The sequence below is a fragment of the Plecotus auritus genome (genome assembly GCF_963455305.1).
Source record: "Plecotus auritus genome assembly, chromosome: 9".
NCBI classification, from domain to species: Eukaryota; Metazoa; Chordata; class Mammalia; order Chiroptera; family Vespertilionidae; genus Plecotus; species Plecotus auritus.
The window spans coordinates 68,484,037-68,498,874 of record NC_137783.1 but is presented as its reverse complement, the minus strand read 5'-3'; the positions used below and the strand labels follow the sequence as shown (position 1 = coordinate 68,498,874).

Below are 14,838 nucleotides of genomic sequence, written 5' to 3'. Positions count from 1 at the left end.
GCCCCCACTGTCCTCGCGGGGGCACAGCCAGCCTGGAGTCTTGGGGCTGCCCATGGCTTCCAGGGTGAAGTGACTGCAGGAATCCGGCTATCAAGCCCCACACCACTGCCCCCTGTGCCCACTGTCCCCGCTGTCTTCCCTGGGCCCTGAGTCTCTCTCTAAATATTTTTATTGATTTCAGAGAGGAAGGGAGAGGGAGAGAGAGAGAAACATCAATGATGAGAGAGAATCACTCATTAGCTGCCTCCTGCACACCCCACACTGGGGATGGAGCCCACAACCTGGGCATGTGCCCTGACTGGGAATGGAACCGTGACCTCCTGGTTCATAGGTCGACGCTCAACCACTGGGCCACGCGGCCAGGTCTGAATCTTTTCAATATGCTCCTTCCCGCAGGCCCCTCCTTCCCCACACCAACCTAATCCTCATTCCCACTGGAGGTAAGCGGATCTTTCACTGCAATTTGCTGTTAATCCAAAGCACAGCAGGGTTGGGAGGGGAAGATGGAGGTGGGGATGTGGGCGGCAGCCGCCCGCTCTGCTCCTGGACCCTGGGCACTGTTGGGGTGGGGAGTCCTGGGCGGCCCAGGCTGCAGCAGTCCAGCTGAGACGGGACCTGGACAATCTGCTTCTGAAGAGAGCCCCTGAGATGGGCCAGTGTCAGACTTGGTTGAAGGAGCAAATGGGAGGGAGCCCCTGGGAGCCAGGGCCGCCTCTGAGTGACCGAAGGACGTCCTGTGTGAACCCGCTGTGCTCACATGAGTCCAAGGGCATGGACAAGGGCGATGGGCTGCAGCTTCAGGGTGCAGACTTCAGCTCCGGGCCAGGAAATCTGGGGCAGTCAGAATTGTACGGCTCCCATGTGGGTGTGAGTCCTCCGTCACGGGGGTTGGAGGGAATCAAGCAGAGGCTGGATGATCAAGCAACCAGGCGGGTTTTAAGAAGTGAGTGAGGACCTAGCCGATCTGGCTCAATGATAGAGCATCGGCCTACGGACCCAAGAGTCCCAGATTCCATTCTGGTCAAGGGCATGTGCCTTGGTTGCAGGCTTGATCCCCAGCCCTGGTCGGGTGCATGTGGGAGGCAACCAATCGATAGATCTCTCTCACATCAATGTTTCTCTCTCTCCCTCTCTCCCATTCTGTAAAAAAAAAAAAAAAAAAACCATGGAAAAATATCCTTGGGAGAATTAACAAAAAAAGAAAAAGAAAAAAAAAGAGTGGGTGTTACATGATTTGACTGGCTGCCAATTCTGAGACCCTAGGATTCTGACTTACCTTCCCCTCTAGGCATGCAGGCACTCTCTGCGGCGCCCCCCCTCCCGCCCCCAGGAGACAGAGTGGGTGTGGCTGTCTAGCCACTGGGGAGGGGAAGGAGATGCGGCCCCTGCCTCGCCCCCGGCACTAAGTGTAGGCACACGAGGCTGGGGAGCATCACTCACAGGCCAAGCTTCTCCTCTCCATCTCCCAGCCAGGCCTCTGCCCTCTGGGCATTGAGAGGTGGCACCCTCAGGGGTAGCCTGCTGTGGGTGAGGCCAGAGGGCTGTGCCGCCCCTCAGTGCCAGGACCAGGAGGGAAACTGCTCCTCCCACGCCAGGGCTTCCCACGGGCGGGCACCAGGCACTTAGGGCGGCCGCCACCCTGAACCTGGGCCTCTTTGCTCCAGGTACACAACTCTTGCTGCCAACTACCATTTACGAGGGAGCCCAGGAGGCTCCAGGGCCACCAGGCACTTTCCAGCTGATGCTCTGGGCATTGGGGTGTTCTCTGTGGGCTGAGCCCTGATGGCCCTTCCTGAGCTGACCCCCCTGGAGATATCCCAGGAGCCCGGCCGAGGGAGCGGGCCAGGAACTGCAGGGAAGGCCCTGACCTGGCTTCGCAGCCCCAGGAAGCCAACTCCTCTCCAGCGCAAGGGCCCTGGGCACAGGCCTGGTGGGGCCAGGGGTACAGACTGGCGCACCAGGCACGGGGCCAGGCAGCTGCCTTTTTTCCTTCTTTGAAGCCTCCAGTGATGGCATCCCGTTTACAGTGGCAGGGATTCGCCTTTAGGAGAGATAAGGCACGGACACACACAGGCACGCGTCAGTAACAAAAGGCGGAGACGCGGCCTCCAACAGACCCGGCCTGCAGTCCATTTTCTGGGGGGAAAAGAGTCAAACCAGTTGTCTGTGATCTTATAGACAGAATGATTACCCGAGACTGACCCCCATGCCGTCCTCTCACTGCTGCCTCGCCCGACTCCACGCAGCTAGGGGAGCCCTGGCCTCCAAGGGGAGAGGATGCGACCAGACTATCAAAAGCAGGCATCCCCCACAGGCCCATGGCCCCGGGCACACACAGCACAGCCCTCACGAGCACATATATAAACCATAAACCATAAATCTCTCTCACACAAAGCACATACAAGCACAGTAAGGAAACACACCAATGATCCTGACCGCACATGCTGCACACCGGATGAGAGAAATGAAGTGATGAGGGGAGAGGGGGGAGGGGACTGGCCTCTGGAGAAGCTGTCCACCGCCCAGCACTGTCTGCCCTGCCCCCGCTCCCTGGTGGAAAGTGGGCACAGACCTCCCAGCCTCCCTCAAAGCATCACTGAGAGGCGGGTGCCTGCCCTACTCCATCACCACCCCCTTCAGCACTGACCGCCCCCACCCCCCGACACACACACACACACACACACACACACACACACACACACACACACACAGGCCATTATCTGAGTCTTAGGAGGTGACAAGGGTGGAAGGGGCGGGGCCTGGCAGGGGCCGGGGGAGCAGGGGCCCATCCATCAATGTGGGGCTAATCAGGGTGCTCGCTGGCCCAGGATACTGTCTCTCTCTGGGTGTCATAAACACAGGCACCTGTCTGGGAAGGGTCGAGGAGGAGGTGGCTTGGGAGCAGGCTGGCCCCAGGCCGGCGGGGGCGGGGAAGGGCCAGGGCCATCCATCATTCTGAGATGCAGAATACAGGCCAAAGAGATCAGCACAGTGGGAGGTGGGGGAGTGGGCAATCACGACCCGCAGGGCCGCCTGGGGCAAGGCTCTGGTTTTATTTCCGCTCCGGGAGCAGCCTGTCCCGGCCTCCGCCCCAATTTTTAACCAGAAATTCTGCAGAAGCCTCTGCCATCGACTAGAACCCTCAGAAGAGGCCTGGCCAGAGGCAGAGAGAGGGTGTGAAAGTGACCCGACTCCAGTGCCCCCACCCCCAGCCCCACCCCCGGGCAGGAAGCTCTGGGCAAAGCGGCCCCTCTGTGAAAGAAGGCAGTCCTTAGGTTTAGGTGGGTGCAGGTGGGCCGAGCGCCCTCCCTCCACGCAGTTCCTGGGCAGGACACTCCAGTCCCAGGAACCCCCTGCAGCGCTGCCCGCACCCAGGCCGCGTCTGCACGGAGATTCCAGCTAATGGCGCGTGGATAATCTAGAGCAGCAGAGGGTCCGGAGGAATGCCTCTCTGGCTTCCAAACATATCAGATGACTGTTTGCAGCGAGCTGCCCTCCTAATTAAGCTGGAGTTTGTGAGGCCTGAGCCCAATGGGTGACCTGCAGGGCCCTCCGAGTCCACGCTTGTGCTCGGCATGACACTGGGCACGGGCTCTGATTGTGCTGCTCCTGGGACAGGCCCTGGGCCCAGCTGTGCCGGTGCAGCCCGGGCGGAGGCAGCTCCGGTCCTTTCCTTCTAAGAACAAAGCAGGCCGTCCCCAGCGAGGAACCCCTCCTTGCCGCCGTTTGGGATTCAGGGTGAGGACAGGAGAGACGAAACCCTCCAAGCTTAGGACAGGCCTGGCACAGTGCACCTGGCTGACCATGGGCCCCTCTGGGGTCTGGGGCGGCCGGGAATGCCTACTGGGGCAGCTCCGGGCAGACTCTCCCAGACAGGCTATTTACACGGCCCCAGCTCCCCGTGCAGCGTGGTGGGAGGACCCCAAATGGCACCGTGATGCTGAAGGCTCGGGGGATGAAAGTGATCATATCAGGACACTTCCCTCCAGCACAGCCACAGCAATGCTCCCAGGCACAGGGGCACTGGAAGGGCAAACCAGGGGCACGAGGACACGCTCTTAGTGCTTGGGAGACATCCACAGGCACAGGTGAGACTGATGATGAACAGATAGCTCCCAGGCCCCGGTTGCATAGGCTGTCTGCAGCGTCAGGGGGAGCAGGCGGGTCAGAGTTAAGGAGCTACAGAGCTGCGACACAGGGTGGCAGCCCCCTGGAAGCAAGGTTTGGTGTGACTCAGGCTTAGGGAGCTGTCCACCCACTGCCCACCCACGCAGAAGAGGGGCAGCGTAGCCCAGGGTCTGAGCATGGACAGAGAGCCTGGCTTTCCATACTGGAATCCTGCACTGACCCGGGCGCGTTAGCCTACCCTCTGTGGGGAGAGAGCTGGGGTTCCCTGGCTTTTCCATTGCAAGAAGGGGGAGCACAGGAGTCCTTCCCACAGGAACGGTTAGGGAAGTGAAATGAGTTGTATGTGAGATGCTTACAACAATGTCTGAGTGACCAAGAACTCTGGGTAAAAGTTTTCTGTTCTTTAAAAAAAAATACATTTTTAAAATTGATTTCAGAAAGGAAGGGAGAGGGAGAGAGAGAGAAACATTGATGATGAGAGAGAATCATGGATGGGCTGCCTTCTGCATGCCCCCCACTGGGGATCAAGCCCACAACCCAGGCCTGTGCCCTGACGGGGAATTGAACCTCGACCTCCTTGTCCATAGGTCGATGCTCAGCCCTGAGCCGTGCCGGTAAGTTTGCTCTTCTTATTATAATCACCAGCTGTCCAAATAAGCAACCGCGTAGCCATCTAGCATGCACTCCCAGCCCAGGACAGGCCGCCGTGCCGGGCCCCGAGGACTGAGCCCTGTCATCACGGGCCCTTTGGGAGCTTTCTCATGGAGAAGTCCTTCCCGGGCCCAGCGAGCTCCACAGCAAGACGCAGAACTACTGGCGCCTGGTGCTGCGGCTCTGAGAGGAGAGGGTCACCCAGCCAGCGCTCACAAGGCTTCATGCCAGCAGTGGCTTTGACCTCAATACTTGGATGTCAGAGATGAGGGGGAGGGGTGCTGCGGGGGAGGCATGTGCTCGGGCACTAAGGCGGGAAGCAGGGGCGCAGAGGTGGTGGCAGCGTGGGCCTGTGTCGCAAGGGCAGTGGAGGTGAGCCAGGGAGGGGCAGCGACACTCCTGAAGCTGAGTGTGTCGCAGGTGAGCGCACCCAAGCAGCAAGGTGGGCAGAGCAGGCTGAGAGCCAGGGGCCGGCGCAGTGAGCCCAGGCCCCTGCCGCCAGCCCTCCTTCCCCTCAGCGGAAGCCTCAAGGGGTAGCCAGGCTTGATTCGGAGGTGCCTTCTCGACCTCCTTTGCCCTGGCAGCTCACAGCAGCTGCCCACAGACCGTAGGAGTGAGGGAGGGGGGCCTGGGGTGCTGGCCAGGGACCAGAGAATGGGGTTCCCAGAGGCAGCCTTGCCAGCCCACATGGGGCTCCACTCCAGACCACGGCCTCGCGGGGGCTAGTACAGGTCTCTGGCCCCTCTCTCCCGGGCAGGGCCAGCCTCAAGGCTGCAGATTGGCGCTCCCATCTCTGCTGACTCACTTGGCGCCAAGCTGGGGGTTGGGCTGTGTGACCCTCAGGAACAGACCAAGTCGCCCATGTGAGCCAAGAACCAGTTACTCGCCACGAACCAGTTACTCGAGACGGGCACTCATGCTTCCTGAGACGAGGCACTCAGAAGGGCGAGCTTTGCTATTCTCTTGCCTCTTTTTTTCTGGTTATTCCTCACCCAGGGATATTTTTCTATTGGTTTTTAGGGAGAGCAGAAGGAAGGAGACACAGAGAGAGAGAAACATTGATGTGAGAGGCACATCGATTGGTTGCCTCCCGCACTCATCCTGACCTGGGGCCTGGGCCGGGGAGGAGCCTGCAACCGAGGTACATGCCCTTGACCAGAATCGAACCTGGGACCCTTTGGTCCGCGGGCCAATGCTCTATCCGAGCCAAACCGGCCAGGGCTCTTGCCTCATTTTCTCATGGCGACACCCGTGAGCCGGGTGGCAGGCATGTGGGATCACAGGGGAAGACAGATAAAGTGGGGTGGGGAGGACGCAGGCAGAGAGGAGGTGTTAGGACCCGCTGAGAAGGAACAGTTTTGCCTGTGGTAGGAGGAACCCTGAGCTGGAACCCGAGGCTCCATCACAGTGCTGTGGGCGTCCCTGTTCCTTGGGGAGGGCGTGGGACCAGGAAGCTCAGCCAAGGCTCCCAGCTGGTGAGACCGCGTCTATAGGGGAGGGAAGATGCTCCCCCAGGAGGTCCTAGGTCTCTACCCCTTCTGAACATAAAGACGACCACGAAGGAGGCCACGGGGAGGCTGGCAGGCTCCACCTCTCCAGCTAGGGCAGGCCCCAGGCCTCCAGGCCCTCAGGCATGGACGGGCATGCTGACTCCCATGCCCAGGACTCTCCTCCAAGGAATGGGGACTTGCCGAGCTTCTGGGCGGGCTCCTTCCAGAGAAGGCAAACTCCCAGGACCAGGCCCGTGGAGCGCCGTGTCCTGGTCGCCTCAGGCAGGAGCAGAACTCAGGCTCTGAGTGGACAGAGGAGCCTGGGCTTCTAGGTCTGGAAGCTCCAATTCCAGGAGCGAGGAGGGCGTGGGACTCCATTTAAGTCCATTGGTCACGCTCCCAACGGGACCCTCTCGTGCCCACGGCCACTGGCCTGCTCTGCCGCCCGGGCTGTGCCTGCAGCTGCGTCCCAGTGGAGCCACCAGCCACCAGCCAGCGGAACTAACGTCCTCTAATGAGAGCCAGGCCGAGGGGCAGGGCAGCCTTTGTTATCTGTGGCTCAGTAATGAGACTCCTCATAAACCGGGAATAAAACTGGGGTCTGCACAGAACGGAGCGGGTGGGGGTGGCCCAGGAGAGGGGGCTGACTCCACCTGCCACATCTTTCTCCTCTCCTCTCCTCTCCTCTCCTCTCCTCTCCTCTCCTCTCCTCTCCTCTCCTCTCCTCTCCTCTCCTCTCCTTCCCCCGCCGCGTCCGTACTTTCTGGGCACTGTTCTACTTGTCTCTGCCCAGCGCCAGGCTCACACCCTGCCTGGGCCTGCCATGCCCTGGACTCTGTGCCCACACTTCAGGGGCCCTGTCTTTGTCTCAGGCAGGATCCCAGGGGACACCCTCCCCTTGGCCCCTCTGTTGTTGGATGGCTTGTATTCTGTGAGCCTGGGATGTGGGCCCCACAGTCAGCTCTGGCTGGGTCCCCCTCCAACCATGTCCTCAATTGACCCCCTTTTCCCCCAGGAGCTGCCATGCCCCGGCTTGTGTGTGTGTGTGTGTGTGGCGGGGCGGGGGTGAGCGGCTGGCGGAGCAAGTGGCATGTCACTGGTTAGGCTGTACCCCCGCCTCCTCAGAGGTATCTGTCCTCCCGGCCCCTCCCGTTCCCTTGGCTGCGAGATCTGGAGCAGGAAGGCCTGGACCACATGTGGCTGCTCGGGTGTGAGACGGTCAGCAAATGACTGCTGTGGCCTCACCTTCCTCCTCTGTGAAATGGGAGAACGACTAACCCTCTCTCCCAGGGTCACCCAGAGGCTTGGCTGAAACAGGAGGCAAACACATGGCATGTTTGTTATTGGTGAAAGCTCCCATCTTCAACAGGGACACTGAGAGAGGCTTTCTCAGTGAGAGGCGGTGCCGGGAGGAGCCTTACCTGATCGGGCTGCACCTTCTCACTGAATGAGATGGTACCAGGCACTGCTGGAGAGGGGGTCCTGTGGCCCACCCTTCCCCAAAATGGGGACGTTTGAGGGGAGGCAGGGGCTGGTCCCAGGCCCCCCTGCCAGTCCAGGCTGCTGCCATGGCAAGCACTCCAGATGGTCAGCAGTGCTCAGCAGGCTGCAGCCTGGGAGAGGTGGGTGCTGGGGAGAGCCCCTGGGGGGTGCAGAACAAAGGCTGCACAGTACCCGATGCCCATGCAATACCAGCCACCTGGCTGCAGCCTCCACCATAACTCCCAGGTGGGGGCAGGGGGGTGGGGCTCACTGCTCAAAGCAGCTCCTGGTTGGAGAGAGTGAAGGGAGGCTGCAGTGGGTAGGCAGTGGAGTTGCTTTTTCTCCAGGTCATGCAGAGTTGGCACTGCCCAACTGCCCAATGCAGAGGGGTCGGGACACTCAGAGGAAAGGCATGGGAACAGGAGCAGCCACCACTCACACTGTACGTTCATCACATGCCTGGTGCTGTGCTACGCACATTTCATACGTTATTGTTGATCTAGTCTTCACAAACCTCTTTTGAAATCGACATTAATGGAAACCCATTTTACAGATGGGAATACTGAGGTCTACAAAGTGACTTAATCAAGTCCACTCAGCTAGCAATTGGCAGAGCTGGGATTCAAATCCAGTGCACCGGGCCCCACTTTGCTGTCTCACTGTGCCAGGCAGCCACATGAGGGAATCTCCAGGTCGCAGGGAGGGGAACAGAGCTACCTGCTGCTCCCTTTGGACGAGGGCCTAGGGCCACTGCTGCTCTGCCCTGGATGGCTATGGAAGGCACAGACGCCAGAAGCCCCTGAGAATACATACCCTTTGCTCCCTCCCCTGCTGCAGGATAAACTGTGGGATTACCCGTTCCCTGGAGAGCCTCCTGCCTGCTGTGCTGTCGGGAAGTCTCTTGGGTCTCCCTGCCACTGAGTTCCTGCTTTCTTGTGGAACGGCTCTGGGTTGATGTTGGGTAAGACATGCTTTCTCCCATTTTTCCAGCACAACAGCATCCCGAGCTTAAAGAGTTACTGGACCAGGGGTGCTATCTCCAGCTCAGGGCGCTTCCTTTGCAAGATGATCCCTGCTCAGATCTACATTACCTCCTGCCCCAGCCAGCACATCTGCTGCCTCCCTGCAGCCCTGGTCTCTGGAGAGGGGTGGGCACCATGGCGGGAAACAGTTGCAGCTGAACTTCAGACAGGGCGCTGGGCTCCAGGACAGCCCTCCTCCCCACTCCTTACCCCTCATTCCCACTTCCCTTTCCTATAAGGGGGCCGCCACTGTCTGCTGCATGGACTGGGGAAGCCTCAGGCACATGCTGGACACAGACGGTTCTGCAGGGCTGGTCAAGGGGGACCAAAGCCTAATGCACCCCCCTTCTCAGACTCCCAGAGTGCACCACCTTTCCCCTCTGAGGGTGCCTCTCTCCAAGTATCCGTGCAGGAAGCAAAGGTGCTAAGTTAGTATCTGAAAACCTGTCTCTGAGGCCCCTCCCCATCATGCAGGATCCCGAGAGCCGCCCGCGGAGGCTGAGAAGAGAACACCATCTCTCCAGGGAAGCACCTTCCGCGAGGACACAGGCAGGCTCCCGCCCCCCCCCCCCCCCCCCCCCCCCCCCGCTCCCGTCTACAGCCAAGGGCAGAGCACAGAAGGAAGCTGCGCCCAGGCCTGCTGCCCCTCCAGGACCTGGCAGTCCGTGGGGGGAGGAGACAGGGGTGGGGGGAGGAGCTGCCTCGGGCACATCCCTGTCTCCTCCCAGGGTCACCCTCGCTGAGCTGACATGAACACAGACATCGCCACTGAGGCTCAAAGTCACTCACTGAACCCTCGTTGGGAAGATAGGCAATCTGTTCTATGAGGATATATACTTGACTTGTGATCCTAGTCGCATGGTGACCCGCAGACAGCAGTGCATACACCTCCTGTCCCAGGCCCTACGGCCACACGCGCAGGGAATGCGGATAACCAACACAAGTACAAAGCCCACACTCTGCCACTCTACACTGGTGGTGAGACTGTATGGTGACGTTACAACTACACCCTAAAGCTGGCTACCATGCATTCTAGCCTGGCACACACTAACATCCAAGTTAAAAGAAAATCAGAACAGGTGAACCTACAGATGCCCCTCTCCCAGGTATTGAGCCGTTCAATTTACCAGATTAACCAGGAAAGACACACTCAGGAAAAATCGAAGGGACATTGACACCTCCCTTGGGTGTTTTCTGTTTGTGATGAACAATGAACATTAGTCAGCTGCTAAACAATGGCAGTATCACAGATACAGCAGCTGGGGCTCACCCTCAGCCCCCGGCCTGGCCCACTGACTTGGCCATCACACCAGGCTCTGGCCTGTGGGACCAGCCGGGCCCCCTGATTTAGCCATCACACAGGGTGCTGGCCTGTGGGACCAGCCTGCTGGCACACACCTGGGTCAGACAGTGGCCACGTGCAGCACTGAGAAATGGGGAGAGGAAAGTGAGCCGACACCCCGACACCCCGCATTTCAAAGGAGCCTCCAGGACAGCGAGCTCTGCCCAGCTGCAGAGAAGGGGCGGACTGTGGCCAGAAGGCCTTCCGAGGGTATGCATGACACCTGGGCAGTGTTTTCCTTCCAGACAAAAGGTTTGGGGAAGCCAATTAGGGTGGGTGTGGTACAGGTGGGAAACCAACACTGCACCTGCTCCTAAGGCGGGTGCTCTGCCTCCTCTGGGGCTCCCGGGTCCCTCTTTGGGTGGAGCCCGCATGCTCCACTGGCTCTCCTGTAGGGAGACTGTCCTCAGCCGGTGAACTACACACACACACACACACACACACACACAAACACACACACACACACACAGACACACACCCCGCCTGGCAAAGTCTGGGCCGTTGCAAATGTACTTTGGTGTTGACACTCCAGTGGCCAGATTGGGGATGTTTTGAAGTCAGAGACCAACCCTCCACCAGTGGCTCCCTGAGCCCCTCCCCCTCAGGAGGCTCCTCTCCTCACTCCTCCAGGTTCAGGAGACCCCAGGAAAGACCGACCCAGTGCTGCTGAGTCCCCTGAGAGAAGCTGCAGCAGGCAGTCAGGAGGGCTGGGTGTGATGGAGGGGGGCAGAGGGGGCAACGTCTGGACTTGCCAGCCTCAGTCCAAGTGTCAGGCGGGCCCTGCACATCCACACGCCCTGCCCAGGGGCCAGGGGCCAGGGGCCAGGGCCCAGGCCCTGCACATCCACACGCCCTGCCCAGGGGCCAGGGGCCAGGGGCCAGGGCCCAGGCCCTGCACATCCACACCCCCTGCCCAGGGGCCAGGACCGGGCACGGGGTGCAGGAGCGGTTGAGCCCAGGTACTTCGCAGCCATAACAATGACAACCAAGCCCGGAGCCCACGAGCTCAGTAAGCACTTTTCTGGCCCCGGTGTCCTTCTCTGCGTCCCACCCTCCATCTGGATTTTGGGTGTGCGTATAGGGGGAGTGTCCTTGCTCGAACCTGTGACACTGTCCCCTCTCTGCTCCTTCCTGAGTTGGGTGGAGCAGGGCAGGCCTCCAAGCCCCCAAAGCAGGAATTACCCCCTAGGTACCCTAAAGTCTGGGGGAAGAAGTAACCAAAGGAGGGGAGCATGGGGGTGAGTGGCTCCCCTCCCCTTATGGGATCCAAGGTTAGGGTAGCCCCTAGTGTGCCAGATCCACTGGAAACCCAGGGGTCTGCCTGTGGCTCTCCTGTGGCGGGACTCCAGGTGGGCGATATGGATGAAGGGTGTCCAGAAGCCCACACCCCAGGGTCAGAATTTCCTGGCTGCTCCCCAAGGAGGCTCAGTGTGAGAAAAGACCCCTCATTCCCTCCAAAGTGGTGGGGGGGTAATGGGGGGGCTTCATCAAGCCCCTGAATGGGCAGAGACACCTGTATGTCCAAGGATTTCCCCTCCCCCCACCTAGCAGGGAGCACCACAGGCCCAGGAGTGGGGGCACCCACCTCCACAAGTGCTTTAGGTACCACTGGCTACTCCCCGAGATTTGTGAGGCTCGGGCAGGGAGCTGGCAGCGGTGGAGGCACAGACAGGAATGGCGCCGGGTTCCTGCCTTCCCGGAGGGCACCCCAGCCCCGAAGTCAGCGGCCAGGCTGGGCCCTGGAAACCAACTGCCCGGTGAGTCCTCTGCCCTCGGGAATCGCGCCTCGGTGGCGGCCAGCGGCGCCCGCGATCTCAACGCTGGCCCTCGGGAGCTGATCTCTACTCCGGGAGCTGATCTCTACTCCGACCCGTCCTTCTGCCACCCTCAGGCCACGGCCACGTGCTCCAGCCCAACCTGCCCCCTGCCCCCTGCAGCCACAGCGGGGGTGTCAGGTTTCCTCCCGGGGATCCCCACCCCACCAGCGCTGGAGTCCCAGCCACCCGGGGAGGCGCGCAGCTTCCCCAGGGACACGAAGGGTTAAGTCCAAGCGCGGGGACTCGGTGGGATTAGCCTCCTAAACGCATTTTCCAGTCCATTCCTGGCACTGAGCGCCCAGGCGGTCCCGGCCTCCGCCCCCGTCCTCCGCCCCCGTCCTCCGCGTCCTCCCGGTTGGCGGGGCGCCGCAGGCCACCCCGGGGCGAGCTTCCGGTGAAATCCTCGGCCGCCCGACCGCCGCCAATTCGAGGAAGGGCACCCCGGGGAAAGTGGGTCACGCGGCCACCTGGCCGGCACGAAGCCGAGGCGGCCCCCTCGGGGGAGAGCCCCCCAAGCTGGGAGCGGAACCCGGAGGGGAAACGCAGCCCCGCCGTGGCCGGGAGAGGGACCGCAGGTGGGGGCCTGTGTCGGTGCCGCAGTCCCGGCTCCACGCGCCCGCCGTGGCGCGACACGGTGCGAGAGGCGCCGGAGCGCCCGGCACAGCCAGGCAAAGGGGCTCGACAAAGAGAGGCAGCCCCCCTGCCGCCTCCCAGCCTGCAGCCCACCAGCTTAGGGACAGACAGACAGACAGACGCCTCCTCCGCCGGGCTGGGTCTCCGTCCGGAGAGGCGATTACGGCGGCTATTTTGCATTTATGTAACAGGCAGTGTTTCCAAACTGCCTCCCCAGCTGAGAGCTGGGTATTAATAAATAGGACGCGATTACATATTATTTTTTGTGGAAAACTGGGCGGACTGAGCGCTCTCTTGCTGCACAGACATTTGCATCCCACCAGCCCCCTTCGGGGCAGGCTGCCGGGTCTCCCCGTCCACCCCCGCCGCGCCCCCTCGGCCCTCCCCGTCCCTAAACCCTGACCCAACTTTCCTGGTTCCTTTCACTCCCTACAACCCAGACGCGGCCGCCATCCAGCTCCCAGCGCTGGGAGGCATTGAATGGGGAAAAATTAATAAGAAGGCAGAGCTCACCTGGGAGGAAGAAGGCGGCCAAGCCGAGAGCGAGTCCCCACCAGCGTCCAGCCTCGTCCGCAAGCCTCCGCGGAGCCATCGGGGCCCGGAGGTCCGGCGAGGGGTGCGCTCCTCGCCCCAGAAACCGGCCGAAAGACGAAGGCGATCAGGGCCAGCCGGCGCGCTCCGAGGATCCAGGTCCGCCGCGGTGGTGGCCGGGGGGCGGGCGCGCGGGGTGCGCTCCGTGCGGCGCAATCCAGGCCTCGGTCGCCGGCAGCTCAGAGGCTCAGCAGATGCCCGCCGCCAGTTGCACGAGTCATGCCCCTCTCCTCGCTCTCCGCCCCGCGCCGGTCCCGCCCTCTCCTTCCAAGCAGAGCTCAGGAGAAGGGACCCACCCCCGGCTCGGCGCGGCTGCCCAGCTGCTCCGCTGCGCGGGTTCGGGCCCGGCGCGCTCACGCCCTCCCGCTCGGCTCCAGCTTGCAGGCGTCCAGGGCCAGCGTCCTTCGGGGCCCTGTGGTGGTGGGGCGTGGGCCCAGGCGGCGGGTGGGCGTACGGGGACTCAGGCCCAGACGGTGGGCGCGCGGCGCGGCGGCCGGATGCCCGGGCGGCTGAGGGGGCGGAGGGGGGGGCGATCTGCGCGCCGACAGCCAGCCAGGTGCGCGCTCCGCCGGCCGCGATCCGCACAATGTGGAGCTGCCCGGGCGCCGAGGGAGCCGCGCGCCTCCTCTCGCTCTTTCTTTCCTCGCCAGTGCCGGCCTCTCCCCGCTCGGCCGTGATGTCAGGGGGGAGGGGTTAGCGTTAACCCTCCCGGCGCCGCGCCGGCCTCTGCGCGGCTGCTCCCACCTTCCGGCTGCGGGCAGAGGCGGATCCCAGCGGGGGCCGGGGTCCCGCTGGGGCCCACTGGCTCCGGAGATGCCCCCTCCGCCGCCTGCAGCCCGGGAGAGGGCGGGGGACCCGCTCAGCCGCGGGAAAGGCGGGCAGTGACCCCTGGCGGCCGGCGTTGGGGAAGCGCTGTGCCGCGGGGTGGAGTTAGCCGGGGCCGGGTGCAGGGTGGCGGCCGCGGAAAACTGGGTCTATTCATGTCCCCGCGGAACGGGCTCCCCCAGGCCCTCCGCTCCAGTCCTGGCCCCATTTTATATCTGGGGAAACAAAGGCCCCGAAGGGTAAGGCGACTTGCCCAGGGCACAGGGCAGAGCGTGGCGGATCTCTGGAACTGGAACCCAGGGCCAGAGCCCCTGGCAACGCCCGGACGGACCCGCTGGGAGCTGTGGGGAAGGGGAAGAGGGGGTGGGGTGGGGACGGTAGCGGTTGAGATGGGGCCACGGAGGTTTCTGGTCTTTTCTAATCCCCGCTCCCTTCAGGGGTTCCTTTTCTAAAAACTGCGCCCTCGCCTCCCCAGATAGAGCGTTGCGTGGAGGTTCCCTCTGCGGGCACCGTCGTTGTGCGTCGCGGGGACCCATCCCGCCAGTGTCTGGGCAGGCGCTCCTGCCTGGCTCACCGCATCCGGGTGGGGTGGGCTTCCTGCCAAGGTGGCCAGCCCTCTGGGTCCTTGGCAGCCCCAAGCCTATCCTCCTTCTCTCTGGACCTCCCATTCTCTCTCCCAGCAAGAGACAGACAGACAGACAGACAGACAGACAGACAGAGAGGGCTTCCCAGGAAGAGGAACCTAGTTTTCCCCAGACGCTGGGCCAGAGGATGCTCCCTCTGTCCATTGCTGCCCTTTGCCCGCGGGCAGGAACGAGAGGAGTGGCTGTGCTTCCTAAATGGAAATTCTCGTTTTC

The 14,838-nt window shown here is 62.0% G+C and overlaps 1 protein-coding gene across 1 annotated transcript in view; it reads right to left on the bottom strand.

Moving 5' to 3' along the window:
- The window catches only part of NECTIN1 (nectin cell adhesion molecule 1), a 65,387-nt gene extending 51,991 nt beyond the window's left edge, over positions 1-13,396 (bottom strand). Inside the window, exon 1 of the mRNA XM_080688456.1 lies at positions 13,079-13,396. Within this exon, the coding sequence (XP_080544582.1) occupies positions 13,079-13,157 (79 nt within the window). The 5' untranslated portion in view covers positions 13,158-13,396. The remainder of the gene's footprint in view (positions 1-13,078) is intronic.
- Positions 13,397-14,838: the final 1,442 nt, after the last annotated feature.